At 40.1% G+C, this 15,213-nt stretch overlaps 1 protein-coding gene across 6 annotated transcripts in view; it reads right to left on the bottom strand.

The window, feature by feature from the left end:
- Plekha1 (pleckstrin homology domain containing A1) overlaps positions 1-15,213 on the bottom strand; it is a 53,791-nt gene that overhangs the window by 17,508 nt on the left and 21,070 nt on the right. For all 6 annotated transcript variants that reach the window (XM_031388564.1, XM_031388562.1, XM_031388565.1 and 3 more), the window contains exons 4-6: positions 13,189-13,234; positions 5,592-5,689; positions 189-314 (exon numbers count right to left, since the gene is read on the bottom strand). In XM_031388564.1, the coding sequence (XP_031244424.1) occupies positions 189-314; positions 5,592-5,689; positions 13,189-13,234 (270 nt within the window). The remainder of the gene's footprint in view (positions 1-188; positions 315-5,591; positions 5,690-13,188; positions 13,235-15,213) is intronic.

Raw genomic sequence — 15,213 nt, 5'->3', positions numbered from 1 at the left:
CATTCTTTTTTTATAATCAACATATATACAAGTTTGTAAAACACTCTCAAATAGGAAACCAAATTAAAAGCTTTTGTAGGATATAAATATTAAATGAATTCAGCAGACATTGTTTCAGCCTGGATGAAAATCAAAGCATCTGTACGCGGTCCTGAGACCGCCACAGAGCAGAGGCACCGACTTGTTACCTGTGTTGGCGTGATGATGGGCACACCACCAACAATATCAGTTCTGTAAGACACTTGCTTCTTGCCACAGTCACCTTGGCGACTCAGGTTGTCAGAGGCTGGCTGTGAGTCTGACTGCTTTGGTACCTGGAAGAGTGAAATAGATTACTGTGCAACAAGTGTATGTGCAACCCTCCCATCATCATGGGGCTTTCAACTAGTTTTAGATAACTGACATATAATAGTCTATTTACACTCAGACTGTCCTGGTCTGACAGCACTTTAGGACGCAGCATCACCACTGCTGGGCCTGTGCAGTCACTATTCATACACTTCTTCCCTCCTCCTTGGCCAACTCTCAGCAGCTTAAGAAGGAGCACGCGCTTAGAGGCAGCAGGCTACACAGGTTGACATCCCTGCTGTACTACATCCTAGACAACTTTATACAGAAAAATGAAATAAAACACTCTCAACAACAATTACATACTGAATATTATTTTAAGGGTATTTTATTCAGGTGTCCTCACAGTCTTTCATCAACAATATGAATGACAACTACAAACGTAATGGGCTACAGAGCCCTTCTTAATAAACTCTTAAACTAGGGGGCCAGTGTAATATTACCCTGCCTATAAAACATTTAAGTCAAACTTTAATCATTTGCCCACTACCTGTGAACTACAGAAAAACTACTAAGAGTGTAGTCACGGGTCCTACATGTACTAACGTGAATCCATCCAAGGCAGGTAGGTACATTAAGACATTACCCAGGAACATCACTAAAAACTGTAGATTGTGAAAATAAAAATAAATAAATAAATAAATAAATGTAGATTGCCAGGCTCCATCCCCAGAATAAGTCTCTAAAACATCTCCCTCAAACTGCAGTTTCAGTAGGAACAGGTACTTTTGAGGGGTTCTATTTCACAAACTCTGTCCACACTGTGTTGTCATTGTACATAACACTATGCTCACTGGATTTGGAAAAGAGCTGGCGTATAATGCAGACACTTTTATTTACAAAGAAGCTTTCTTCAAAGTACTAAATAAGCACAGGCTGTGTGTGTAAGAAGATCTCAATCCACATACACTATGAACTTAGCTGTCCATGAATGGCTTATATCTTAGGTAATGTCATTTTCTCCCACTGCTTCCTTGTCAGGCTTTCCTCAGGCCCTAGCAGCTCTCTTTAGCATCAAATGCATAGTTCCAATAGTGTGTTATTCACTGGTGGAAAGAGAGGAGGAGACACAAAGAGAAAGAAAGGGAAAAGAAGAGAAAGAAGGAGGTGAATCTCGAATGCCTGTAGAATCCTCACAGGCCATATTCTATGTGCCTTCTAAAGGTGACAAAGTGTCAGCTAGAATTAAGATACCACACACTAGAACAACTTGCAGATGAAACCTAGTACATTTTCTAGAGTCACACAGTTTACTTCAGTCATTCTGCAAAGTGTAGTCCTGTTAACGCACTGAAATCAGCAAAGAGCAACTGTAAGAGAACCTGAGCCAGAGACAATCTATCCAGCAGATGACCTGAGACTGGTGCTGTGTGACCTGCAAGAGGAACAGCAGTTATCCTCCAGGTGAGGGTTCTGTTACTCCTAAGAATTTCTGAAAAGTTCTTAATACAAACGAAACAGGTCATGCTAAAAATCCTTTCCTCTGCAAATGAAGTCTAAGCAGGGCACAAGTCGAAACAACACTTGAGCTAAAGTTTACAATAAAAATTATTTATGTTGAAATTACCTTGTTTTCAAGGAATTCAGAAATAAAATAACTCCCTTAGAATTTACAAAAACAAGTCTGAATGAAAGTGAGTCAAATCCAAACACTAAGATAGAGAACCCCCACCCCACCTGCAAATCAGCCAACTGTTAATGAGCATCAGAGAGCCAAATCAAAGGGCAGAGGACAGCTGGATACCAAACATGCTTCAGTTCCATCGCTTCTTCCCTGCTCTTTATAGGACTGCTTCTTAGAAGGGATCTGAATGTGTTCTTAGCAGGCATTTACTGTGACCCCAATAGAATGTTCCAATATCGGAAAAGAAAATAATGAGAAGGAAAACTGAGTAAAACAGACTCCAGCATTTATGACTAACATAAATAAAAGGCTACAGACCTCTCCAAAGTTACAGGGGGTGAAACTCCACTCAGCAGGAATGAGGGCAGAGCTAGAGGGCCGAAAGTATTTGATGAATTCCTGCATGGCAAGACCTGCAGTCTCTCCATCTGCCTTGCACAGCTAGCAAAGGCCTGGTAACACCGCAGGGCAGCAAGGTCGTTCTTTAAACCAATATTCAGCTTACTTGTCCCAGTTATCATTTAAAAAAAAAATCACTGTGAAATTTCTGCTACAACTTTAAAAGACTAGTTTGTAAGTTAGAACTTATGGTGGAAAAAGACATTTTAAAAATAGTGGATTTCTGCTTAGGAAAAAACTATGGCCATCTCCATCATTCTCTCAACCAGTAAGGGACCAGGAGCTACTACACTGACAGTAGACTAACACAATTGAAAGCCTGCTTCCAACTTTGACTTTTAAAACTCAAGTCAGGGGAGATGGTAAGATGGCTCAGCGGGTAAGAGCACTGACTGCCCTTCCAAAGGTCCTGAGTTCAAATCCCAGCAACCACACAGTGGCTCACAACCACCTGTAACGAGACCTGATGTACTCTTCTAGTGCGTCGTTAGTCAGTTACAGTGTACTTATGTATAATAATAAATAAATCTTTGGGCCAGAGTGAGCAGGGACTGAGCAAGCAGGGCCAACCAAAGCCAACAGAGGCCGTAAAAAAAAAAATCAATACCCAACAATCACATGAAGGCTCACAACCATCTGTACAGCTACAGTGTACCCACATACATGAAATAAATGAATGGATCTTTTTTTAAAAAGTCAGTAAAAATATCCTTCAAGATTATTTCTTTTTATTATTATTATATCATATCTAAGTACACTCACTGTAGCTGTCTTTAGACACACCAGAAGAGGGCATCAGATCTCATTACAGATGGTTGTGAGCCACCATGTGGTTGCTGGGAATTGAACTCAGGACCTTCAGAAGAGCAGTCAGTGCTCTTACCCACTGAGCCATCTCACCAGCCCAAGATTATTTCTTTCAATATTGACCTTTTTTAACTTTTTTAAATATTTAGGAAAGAATTTACACTGTTGGACAGACAGACCATAGCTGTGAAGGGCAGTACACTGTGGTAGTACACTCCTACAACCAAACACTCAACTCATCACTATGCTCTCTTAGCCACAATGCTCTCACAATCCCTAAGCTGAAACTACAGTCTGAAAAACAAATTGTAAATTTTAAACATATAGATTACATAGTAGTTGGCAGACCACCAAATTAGTTATCAAAATATCATTTGGAATGGTTCAAGAGGAAGGTAAACTACACGTGTATTAAAATGGGGAATATTAATTTTTCAAAGATCCTACATGTAAATTATTGTCCATTTAAATATGAAATTAAACATATCACACTCCAATATGCTTAAATATGCAAAAATGCCTAAAAGGTCTAAACTGGTAGACTTTTTATTCTAAAGAATTTAACAAAATATCTATTTTTAACTTTTTTTTTTAATTTTATGTGTTTGAGTACATGTCTGTGCCACCTGCAGGCCAGAAGATGGTATGGTATGTATTCCCTGGAACTGGAGTTACAGAGAATTATGAACAGATAGAAAACCAAACCCAGGTCGCCTGCAAGAGCAGCCAGTGCTCTTAACCACTGAGCCATCTCTCCAGCACCAACAAAACATCCCTTATTAAAGCCTGGGATTCTCTCATTCTCCTAGAACTGGCTCCAGTCAATTACCAGTTCTATATTCATATCACTTACTTCATTGATGATTTTTTTATCTTACTTATATTATACTTTTCTAATATGAACTATAAAATCATGAAAATCAATATCAAGATTTATCTAAAAACAGTAAAAATGTCATAAAATAAAGCTGCAAGATTACAAGAGCTAATTAAAGGTCTATACCTAAACAGTGCTAGTTTCTCCTTCGTGCTGAAAAATTTACAATGGCACATGAAAAACTTAGTTCCACAAATAAATGAAGTAACAATTCAAGGCATTCCAACTTGGTAAAATGCTGAGTCTATTCATTCCACTTTCCTCCAGATCACTAAAAGAAGCCAGTTCTGCTTATTATTGTAAATTGTGAAAAATGAATTAAAAAAAGTACTACATACAGTCTTCATAAAGACATCTTCCGGGTAGGGAATATTTATTAGGAGCTCAAAATGATCAACTAAAACCTTGTAAGAACATAAACTCTGAATCTTCTCAAAATATTGCTTTTCTGAAACTGCAAAAGCCCCAAAATAACTTCTGCTTCATGCACAGATCAGATGTGGTATGTAGGCGCTTTCTGTCATGTGGTAACAAGCTGTTCTGATGCAATACAAAAAAATATGACCCAACTAAGAACAGCCTTGGTTGGCTATCTTAACTCTGCTGCGGTGTGGCATAAACATGGAATCATTCACTTTAGATGAGGACTTTATGCACTGATTTTCAGGGCACATGCTCTTTGGCTGAGTAGATAAGGACCAGTAAATGACTGTACTCAGCAGTGAGAACAAACTTTAGCTGATACAACCCACACAGGAGGAGCCATTCCCACCCGCTTCCAGGCAGTCTACTGTGTAAGGAGGGAAGGTGCAGAGAGGCAGTCCATGTGCGCAGCAGCAACTCTCAGAAAAGCTTGGCTGACTTTAAGAAGGGGTCTTTGCTCACTGTACCGCAGATTCAGGGTCCAGGAACCAAGAAACCACCTAGGTTCTAGACCCACAGCTCACCTTTCTGAAAAGCTAAGGGAAAACCTCCATCTGAAGCCTGCTTGCTGACACAGTTTAAGTAATCAGTAAGTACTGGTGTTCATTTTTGAAACTAACCAAGAGTGTTTAACAGCAGTCACTGTAGCATCAGCAGGAAAGAATAGCAGGCCCTGGAACACCAGGGGAGAGGACAGGTGAGAGAAAGAGTTTAGAGCCTCAGATATCACTAGAACACACAGGCAGGACCCTCTGCTTACCACAGCTCTTCAGACTCATTCTCTAGACCTGTACCTTCCCCTGTCCACACCCACCTTCTCCTTTGACTGTCAAAGCCTGTCAAAGTAGGTGGTCAAAGCCTCTTACCCTACTCTAGATGCAAAACAAAAATACACTCTGCATGCACAGAAAGAACATCCTCCCTAGGGATACAAGTGAAAGCCATTCAAAGGCAGTAAGTCCCCACACACTATAAAATGGCTCACATTCACAACATATCTTTTAAGCCAAGCTTGAATATGCAACCTGTTGGTAAGCTGAGGACATTAGACACATTTTTATAATTAAATATTACTTTTATAAAGAGAAAATTTTTCAAAAAATATATACTTACTGTAATTTTTATAGCTTTGTTCAAGACATTTACCCACTCCACTAAGTCCTGCTGATCATTAGCTTGTAGAAAGTATTTTCTCATTCCTGCATTCATAACTGTCAAAAAAAGTACATGAAATATTATACTTGTTACCTCTAAATTCTGTTTAGAACATCTGTAAAAGTTTTACTGCAATTCTTGGATTTTACAAAATATAAAACACTGCTTCCTTTTTTTTTCTTTTTCTTTTTTAAAGATTTATTTATTATTATAAATAACTACACTGTAGCTGTCTTCAGACACCAGAAGAGGGCGTTAGACCTCATTATGGGTGGTTGTGTGCCACCATGTGGTTGCTGGGATTTGAACTCAGGACCTTCAGAAGAGCAGTCAGTGCTCTTACCTGCTCAGTCATCTCTCCAGCCCTAAAACACTGTTTTCATCGCTAAGTTACACAGCCAAAACTCTTCTAGGGCCAGTCTTCACTAAATGAGTATACTGATAAATAGTGAGTCAGTCCTCCAATGATGCATACTTCAGTTAACACAGGTCATCACAGTGAAGTATCACTTGGGAATATTCCTTCACACTTCAGCCAGTATTTCTGTGGAATAATTTTCTTCATACAGACTTACTGGGTCACAGAGAATTAACATTATAAATTTTGTTTTGGGGAGACTAGAAAGATGGCTCAGCAGTTAAGAGCATTAGCTCTACTTCCAGAGGACCTGGCTTTAATTCCTAGCACCCATCCCCATCTGACAGCTCCCAGCCGTCTGACCCTCCTGCTTCAGGGGATCCATTATCTATCTTCTTCTAGTCTCCGAGCACTGCATACAAATGGTGCACAGACATACATGCCAGGAAAATACCCATACTAATAAAAGAATTTTCTAATTTTTAAAATTATTAAAACACAATTTTAAATTTTTCTTTTTATTATGCCTCATGTTTTTAGGAGACAGAGGCAGGTAGATCTCTGTGACTTCAAGGACAACTTGGTCTACAAAGCAAATTCCAGGACAGCCAGGGCTGATACACAAAGAAACCCTGTCTCAGAAAAATAAAAAAAAACAAAACCTGAATACCTATACAAAAGTTTCTCCTCAATTGTGTATACAAAGTTTCTATATTTCTATATTCATCTATATTATTATTAGTATCGGTGCTAAATATACATCCTCACTTGAAAGTCATGAAGCCTGGGGCCTGAGCTACACCTTAATTTCATAGTTTCCTGGTAGCAACTCCTCCAGATCTAAGGCTTTGTCTTGCCTCTTTCCTCCTATCTCCTGGTCTGAGAGTGGAATGTTTCAGGCTGTCTCCAATGTTTGAGTCACTGCAACATCTAACCACCTGTAATAATTACCTTGGGACCGAGAAATGCTTCAAATGGTGCTTCTATTCAGTTCAATAGATCATTTAGTGACCTAGTTAGTTGCCAATTAGTAGATAACCAGACCTCATTTGAATTTAAATTTGTTTTGTGTGTGTATCAGGCACCTGCGTTTACTCCATGAATTCTGTATATTCTTTTACTCACTTCTTGAGTTGCTCAGTTATAATTTACTGATCTGCAGGAGCTTTTCTATTAACTGACTGCTTTAGGGGGCTGGTGAGATGGCTCAGCGGGTAAGAGCACTGACTGCTTTACTGAAGGTCCTGAGTTCAAATCCCAGCAACCACATGGTGGCTTATAACCATCCATAATGAGGTCTGACGCCCTCTTCTGGTGCATCTGAAAACAGCTACAGTGTGCTTACATATAATAAATAAATAAATCTTAAAAAAAAAACCAAAAAACCTAACTGCTTTATCACAAGCACTTTCCCTAGTCTGTCATTAATTCTCATTTTGTTATGGTATCTTTATACAATAAACATCCTATCAGTTTTCATTTTAATCTTGTAGATTTCATATATATGAAAACCTCCATAACTTAGGCTTATAAAACATCTTTATGTTTTAGCCTCTATAACATTTAGCCCCAAAATAATACCTGTATTTAATTTTAAATATACCTGGAGCTTTTACACACACACACACACACACACACACACACACACACACAGACACAGAGCAAACAAACAAAACTGTCGCCACTGCAGAGCTGAGACAGCGAGCAGATGACCCGGAGCGCCACGACAAACCTTTTTTCTTTTGAGATACAGTCTCATTATGTATCCTTGGGGGCCTACATCCTCAAGAGACAGATCAGGCTGGCCTCAAACTCATAGAGATCCACCAGGCTCTGCCTTCCAAATTCTAGGATTAAAGGCACACTTTCTATGAAATTTATAAATGTCCACTTGGGGCCTAAGACTATACACTTCATAAAACACATCTGCAAACAGCTGTCTACAAGCCATAAGGGGCTCTTCAATCATACCTATTTATATCATATATGCATCTATGTAGAAAGTCAAATACTACTGTAGGAGCCAAGGCATCTGAATAGCCACAATATTGAAATTGTTCACATATCAACTTCCAAGGCCAGGTGTGGTAGCATACACTTTTAATCCCAGTACTCTGGGAGGCAGAGGCAGGCCAATATCTGTGAGTCCAAGGCCAGCCTGGTCAACACAGTGAGTTCTAGGACAGCCAGGACTACAGAGTGAGAGAACCTGTCTCAAAACCAAAGAAAAACAAAAAACTTTGATAAGCCTCTACCATAACTCTGAATAATTAATATACTAGCATTCAGATGAATATGACTAAAAGAGAAGAAGGAAATGAAAACCCTCAAGGGCAAAGCAAAATTATTTTTCAAACACATAAGACTTTAGAACTGGGCCTGAGAGCAAGGCACTCTCTTTAATCAGAGCTCCCTGGCCAAGCTTAGGGTCACAGAGAAGAAGTCAAAGTATACTTCATGAAGCGCCACAGAAAAGTCTGAAAATCAAAAACACTGCCATCAATTGTACTTTTATATGAATGGAAAATTAACTATCTCTGTGTGTGTGTGTGTGTGTGTGTGTGTGTGTGTGTGTGTGTGTGTGTGTGCGTGCTTGTGTGTATCAGTAGTAATTCCCAAGGACATTGTGTCTATCAACAAACAACTGCTGTTGTTAACTTCAGCAGTCAGTTCAGTATGCTTTCAAAACTTCTCCAAAAGTGCTGTTTGAAGCCATTTACAACAGTAACTCTGGTCCCAGGAAAATCTGACAGGCACCACCAGGCACATACTTGCCCAGACATACATGCAAGGAAAGCACTCATATACACAAAATAAAATAGTAAGTTAAAAATAAGAAAAAATCTAATATGTACTGCAACAGCTGGAACAAAGCAAATATATAATACACAGACTCCTAATGAGAGATATAAGGCCAACATAACTAAATTTAAAAACTCCTTGCAAGCCAGGCAATGGTGGTACATGTACTTGGGAGGCAGAGGCAGGTGAATTTTTGAGTTCAAGGTCAGCCTGGTCTACAGAGTGAGTTCAAGAAAAGCCAGGACTACAACAGAGAAACCCTGTCTCAAAAAACCAAAAACAAACAAACAACAACAAAAACTCCTTGCAGTTTGAGGTATAGCTCAAAGTTTGCTAACCATGCACAGGCTCGGGATTGCATCTCTAGACATCCCCCCCCCCCCCATATCAAAAACTAAAACAGCCGGGCGGTGGTGGCGCACACCTTTAATCCCAGAACTTGGGAGGCAGAGGCAGGCAGATTTCTGAGTTCGAGGCCAGCCTGGTCTAAAAAAAAAAAAAAAACAACTAAAACGAACCAAAAACTTGCCACTCTTGGCATAACTTGTGGTTTGAGTAAAATCGGACATGCTTTTATTTCATGACAAGAGGGCACAGACATCTGCCACAAACTAAGAAGCCAGGAATCCACACAGCTGATGCTTTTATACAGGGCTCCAGAGCAGTCTAGTCTGAGTCTTGATCTCCTCATCTATGAATCAATCACCGTTCCCAGAGAAACAATGACAGTGCGAAGAAATGGACACACACCATCTTCGGGTTTCCAAAGAGTGTGAACTACTGGAAAGAAGTGTGTATGAAATGTAGGAAAGTGGGCAGACTGGGAAAGGAAGAGAAAGCCTTGACTACTACAAACACAAAACCAGGACCCCTCTCGGTTGCCAAGTTTTTTAAGCAAGAGTTTCACATGAACCAGAGTATCAGAGGTTCCTGCCTTTTCATCTGAGTATATTCTGATTCAAATCTTTTTTACTATTATTTTTTTACTTTTGCTCAAACAGAGCAAATAAAGCAAATGTAAAAAAAAAATTACATACATCACAGACATTATTAGTGCAACTGCAGCAAAAATTCTCTCATAGTCCACTAACGGCTGTGGCCACATCAGGTCCTATCTCATGTTCCCAGTTTTCTCGTTCTCTATTAATTAATCAATTAATTTTTGAGAAAGTGGCTCAGTGTGTAGTCCAGAGTGGCCTGGGACCTGCCATCCTCTTGAATGCTGAGAATGGAGGTTTATAAGTAAGATTGCCACACAGTTTTCTCTATTACCACTTTTAACTTCTGCTGATTCCACTTTTTCTCCTTTTTAATTTTGTTTTTCTCCTGAGTTTTACATTACTTGTTCCTTTTTCTGTCTGATAACTCTCCTCAAATACTAAGTAGTCTGGCCTGTCTGTTACTATCTTAAAGGAGTACTAAAAGGTTGGCTGTACCCTCTTGGGTTGTGGGGTTGCAACCTTGCACAGCTCATTCACTGTCAGCAAGCTCTCCTAGAGGAAATATCCAGATGTCAGCATCATTCCTCAGTTCTTGAGGACAGGCAGGCTCTACCCACCTATGGCTGGCAGCAGCTGGCTGCAATCAGTATTCAGATTCTCCTTTAATCCTCCTTTCCAGTTTCATGCCTCATTCCTTCCCTTCTCTGGGATTAGTGTTAGTTTCTATTTCTGGAGACACCACACATCCCATTCCCTGCTGGGCTGGGGGAGGGTGGCTGCCCACAGGAGCCAGATGGAGATGGAGACAGAGGCTGTTTGTTGTTGCTGTGGTGGTTGCCTTGTTCTTAAGACATCCAAACAAAGAACCTGTTCTTAGTTCCCCCTCACTGTAGCCTCTCCCACTGCCCCAAACAAGACCCATTAGCAAAGCCTAGTAGAGAAAGGTGGGACAGGACACTAAAATGGTTAGCTCTTCACTGGTCTTTCTCTGCTCTGCAAACTTAGCTACCATTCCTTCATTCGCTTCCAGATTTATATACTGGGGATCACCTGGTCAAGTCCCCTCCCGTTATCAAAGGTAAGGTTTGAGTCTTTCTCGTCCCCACTGTTTCTGGGCAATTAGAGCTATGGTGCCACTTAGAATGACAATCAAACCATCACAAGGACTAACAAGAAGCTCATCTTAATCTTTGATTTCAACTAAAATCACTATTCTAACTAGGCCCAATGTATGGATATCGAGTTTATACAATTCTCAAACTATCAAAGTTCTCTGTTAGTTGATGAGCCCTGACACCTTTCAATTACAAGGCTCTGAAACATTCTCTTATTTAGTAACTGTAATTCTAATCTGCAGTGAATGTCCAACTTTTACAAGAGTTTTTTAAGTAGGCCTCTTGAGTTGCTAACTTCAGTCTGTTCATAACAGCTTCCCCTAATTGGACACATGTGGCTGCCATCAAATACTGCTCTAAACATCAACCTGCAGGACAAAGTCATCCTTACACACTAAAGAGAGCAAAGAACTTAAACATGAACATTAATTCTAAACCCCAAAGTATCTTTTTCTTTAAACTTCAATGGTCCCTTTTTATACCAATTGGGCAATCTTAACTTCTGTCCCTTCCATCACTATAACCTAGAGAGGGTGGTAATCTTGTTTGACCTACCACTGATTCTCTTAACACACTCTAAATTTCTCCATTTGTTAATGCACACTAATTGTAAAAGCCAAGAGGTCTCACTGTGCCAGGGAGTATGTCCATGCTCCTGGGACCCTTTTCTTGCTCCACGTTTTAGTTACCTGTATCACTGCAACAAAATATCTAACAAAGCAATTTAAGGAAGGAAGGATTTATTCTGGCTTTCAGGCGATCCTAGGCAATATAGCCCATCATGGTAGGGAGGGCATGGTAATGGGAAGAGGAGGTGGGTCACACTGCGTCTGCAGTCAGGAAGCAGAGAATGATGAATCGGTGTGCTCTGCTCACTGCCTCTTCAAGACATGTAAGAGATACCCACATTAGGATGATCGTCCCACCTCTGTTACAGAGTTGTTTTCATGGTGGTTCTAAATTCCACCAACTTGACAATCAAGATTAAGCATCACACCCCAGGATCCTGTCCCATACTGTTTCTCTTCTTCCCTGACCTCTTCTACTTTCAGATCATTTTTTACCTCTACTTTCCACATATATAAAAAAACAAAACAAAACAAAACAGCCCTTCTGGGCATATGCTTAAAGGAAATAAAATACAGCATACAAAAGAGACACCTGCAAACCCATGTTACTATTATTCATAACAGCCAGGATATGGAATCTGCCAAGTCTCCAAGTCTCTGTACTTTTTCTAACAGTCTTCTAGTTTCTCTCAGCATCACTGGCTCCATCCCAGATTAAGACCTTAAGTACAGTAGTTCAAAAGCCACATGACTCATCTGCTTAACTCCTATGCGTGAAGCCAGCATCCTCATTCACTTTAAGAGCTCTTTCTTCCCTTTCTCAAAATAACAACATGCACTAGTCAATACACCACACTGACTTCAGCTTCCACTTTATACACCATGGTCTCCTCCCTTGCACACCTGTGTCCATGAGGTCTTATTTCTTCTCACTGGTGGTAAAAAGTGATCTGCAATTTACTTGGTGCCTAGCATGGGTGTCCTCACTCATGGAGGCATCCCTGATTCTCTATCTCCTCTATCTACTGACTACTGGAATGATGCTGATGGAATGGTTGCAGCAGTCCTTTTATCTGTCTGTCAGCCAGCACCAACACTCCACATTCACCCACAGTCCACTGTGTCCTAGGATTCACTAAGCACCTGTTCATCAATCTACTATCCTCAATGTCTCCTGCCTCCCGTTGTAAATATCTCCTCCCTCACAAAGACCAAGTCCACTGCATTATTTATGTGGTCAACAGAGAATAATACAAGGTACAGAGCTAAAACTACCTGAAATACTGCTGGGTGGGACCATAAGAGCTACGGGAGAGTGCAGAGCAGGTTAGAACCAAGATGAGAAGGGGGTAGGGACTTGAGGTTGATAGCCAGAGTCAAAGTTTTAACCCTCACCTGGGATGATGGCTATAAAGGAATTTCTCACAGACTAATTCATTAAGCCATAGGTTTATGCCTTGTAGCTGTTTTCCTTTATAATATGATAAAAAATTTTATCAGCCTAACAAACAAAATTACAAGTAGAGCTGGCAAGATGGCTCAGCCAGTAAAGGGACTGAGCCTGAGTTCAATCCCTTGAACCCACATGGTGGACTAAATTATTCTCTGATGTCTACATTGAGCACCGTGACACTTGTGTGCATGCGCACTCTCTCTCACACACACCCGCATACACACACACACAAATAAACATTTTTTAAAAACAACTAGGAGGAGGTTGGTGGAATGATATCATTTAGAAAATAAAATAATGTAAACATGGCTACTTACCAAAACAAAACTCTGCCTTTGGCCTTAACTTAGTTGCATCGCTAACCTAGTAAGAAAAAGAAGTCTGAGTTACTCCTCCACACACTACAATACTCAGTCTATAATACTACGCACTCTTCCACGTGCACAATTTCTCACTTAGTATACCAATCTGAAATTAAAATTTAAAAGCAACCTAGCAAATTAGATATAGAATCTGGGTCCCAATTATAAGAAAATGCTTCCACATTTTCTTTGAATATATGTGAAGAAGCTGAAAGTATACCAGCAAACATTATGTCATACAAATACTATTGTGTGTATGTCACTTGGCATGACCTACAACATGCCCTCAAAGAATACAGAAACTATGAAAATTCCCAAACCTCATATTTCTATGTTGGCAGCCAACAGTAAGCAAAGATGGTGGACTACATGCCTGTTTATCTTTAGTCCACAATTCCAGAAGGCCTTAACCTCTTTGAGAGGTCAACATGGCATTTCATCTCACCTCACAAGGTGAGATGAAACAACCAGCTGCACAACTTCAGTACTACCCCTCTGAGGACGATGCCTTCAGAACCTGATTCATGATTACTGTCGGGCAGTTTCCCAGTGACAGAACCCACAATGAATTCTTGTCTGGAGTTCCTGATGAATCCCAACTACAATTCACAGCCCAGGCATGATGGAAATTTGTTCTAGGAATAATTGTAGGGAAAAACAGCATGCCTAAATTAGAACAATAAAATTGTACAATGCAAACTCCAGTAAAAGCTTCAGGACAGAGCAGAAAGAGAGGTACTGTACAAAAGTTACATTGTAACAGGAGCAGTGAAGGAGGAGAAAGAGTGGCCACTCCCTGCCTGCTTCCCTGAGCTAGCTAACACTTCACTTAAAGAACAATCTCCTGTCTTAAAATACAAGGCAGTGGCAGGCGGATTTCTGAGTTCGAGGCCAGCCTGGTCTACAGAGTGAGTTCCAGGACAGCCAGAGCTATACAGAGAAACCCTGAATACAAGGCAGTGTCTGAGTTACAGATAGAATCCCATTCTCATCAGCTTATGTCAACTAATTCTTCCCATGTCACTCTGTTGACAGGGAAAGCACTTGGTGGTGTGCTTGCATCCCAGTGTAAAACTACCATGGGCAACCAAGCAAAACTGGGGTCAGACTTCATTCTTACAATGGAATCTTCATCTCTACAGGAGGCAAGCTGCCAGCCACTCTGAAAAACATTTTCAATGTCTCAGTTTACAGAAAATATTTATCTTCTAAAATTTAACAATTCAACTTAAGCTGAATTGTTTATTCTGTTTAAATATGTATTATTTTGTATTTAGTCTAAGGAACAACAACAGAAATCTACTTTGTCAATGAGAACAAACGCCTATATTGTAAAACTAATAAAGTATTTTATGTATAAAGACAGGTGTCTATATAGAGGCACATCTGTAAATTGGTGTACTGTTAAAGCAACCGACACCTGTCACAAGACAATACTGAGTCACTCCATTAATAGTAGTAGTACTACTACGTGTGTTACTACCATCAACCATACTAAGTGTGTCACTGTCATTTGCACCTCAACTTTTAAGTTACCAACAGATGCTCATAGCTATGGTGTAAAGCAAAGTTACACACACAGAGACAAACCCCCAGGACTAACACCTCAGTAACTTAATCTTAACTTTCCAAAACACTAAAAACAAGTTGTGGTGGCCCACACCTTTAATCCCAGCACTTGAAAGGCAGAGAGAGGCAGCTATATCTCTGTGAGTTCAAGGCCAGCCTGATCTACATAGCAAGCGCCAAGGCAGTCAAGACTACTTAGAGAGACCAGGTCTAAACAAAACAAACAAATAAACAAATAAATATGTAAACATATATAAATAAGTAAATAAGCCAGTTCAGGAATGGTAATCCCAGCACTCTAGAGGCAGAAACAAGTGGATCCCTGAATAAAGGCCAGACCAGTCTCCATATGAGTTCCTGGTCAACCAAGGTTATACATATATAATGAGACCCTGTCTTAAGCAGCAAAAA

Source organism: Mastomys coucha, unplaced genomic scaffold, assembly GCF_008632895.1.
Source record: "Mastomys coucha isolate ucsf_1 unplaced genomic scaffold, UCSF_Mcou_1 pScaffold21, whole genome shotgun sequence".
Lineage (NCBI taxonomy): Eukaryota > Metazoa > Chordata > Mammalia > Rodentia > Muridae > Mastomys > Mastomys coucha.
This window is presented reverse-complemented; position numbering and strand designations above follow the sequence as displayed.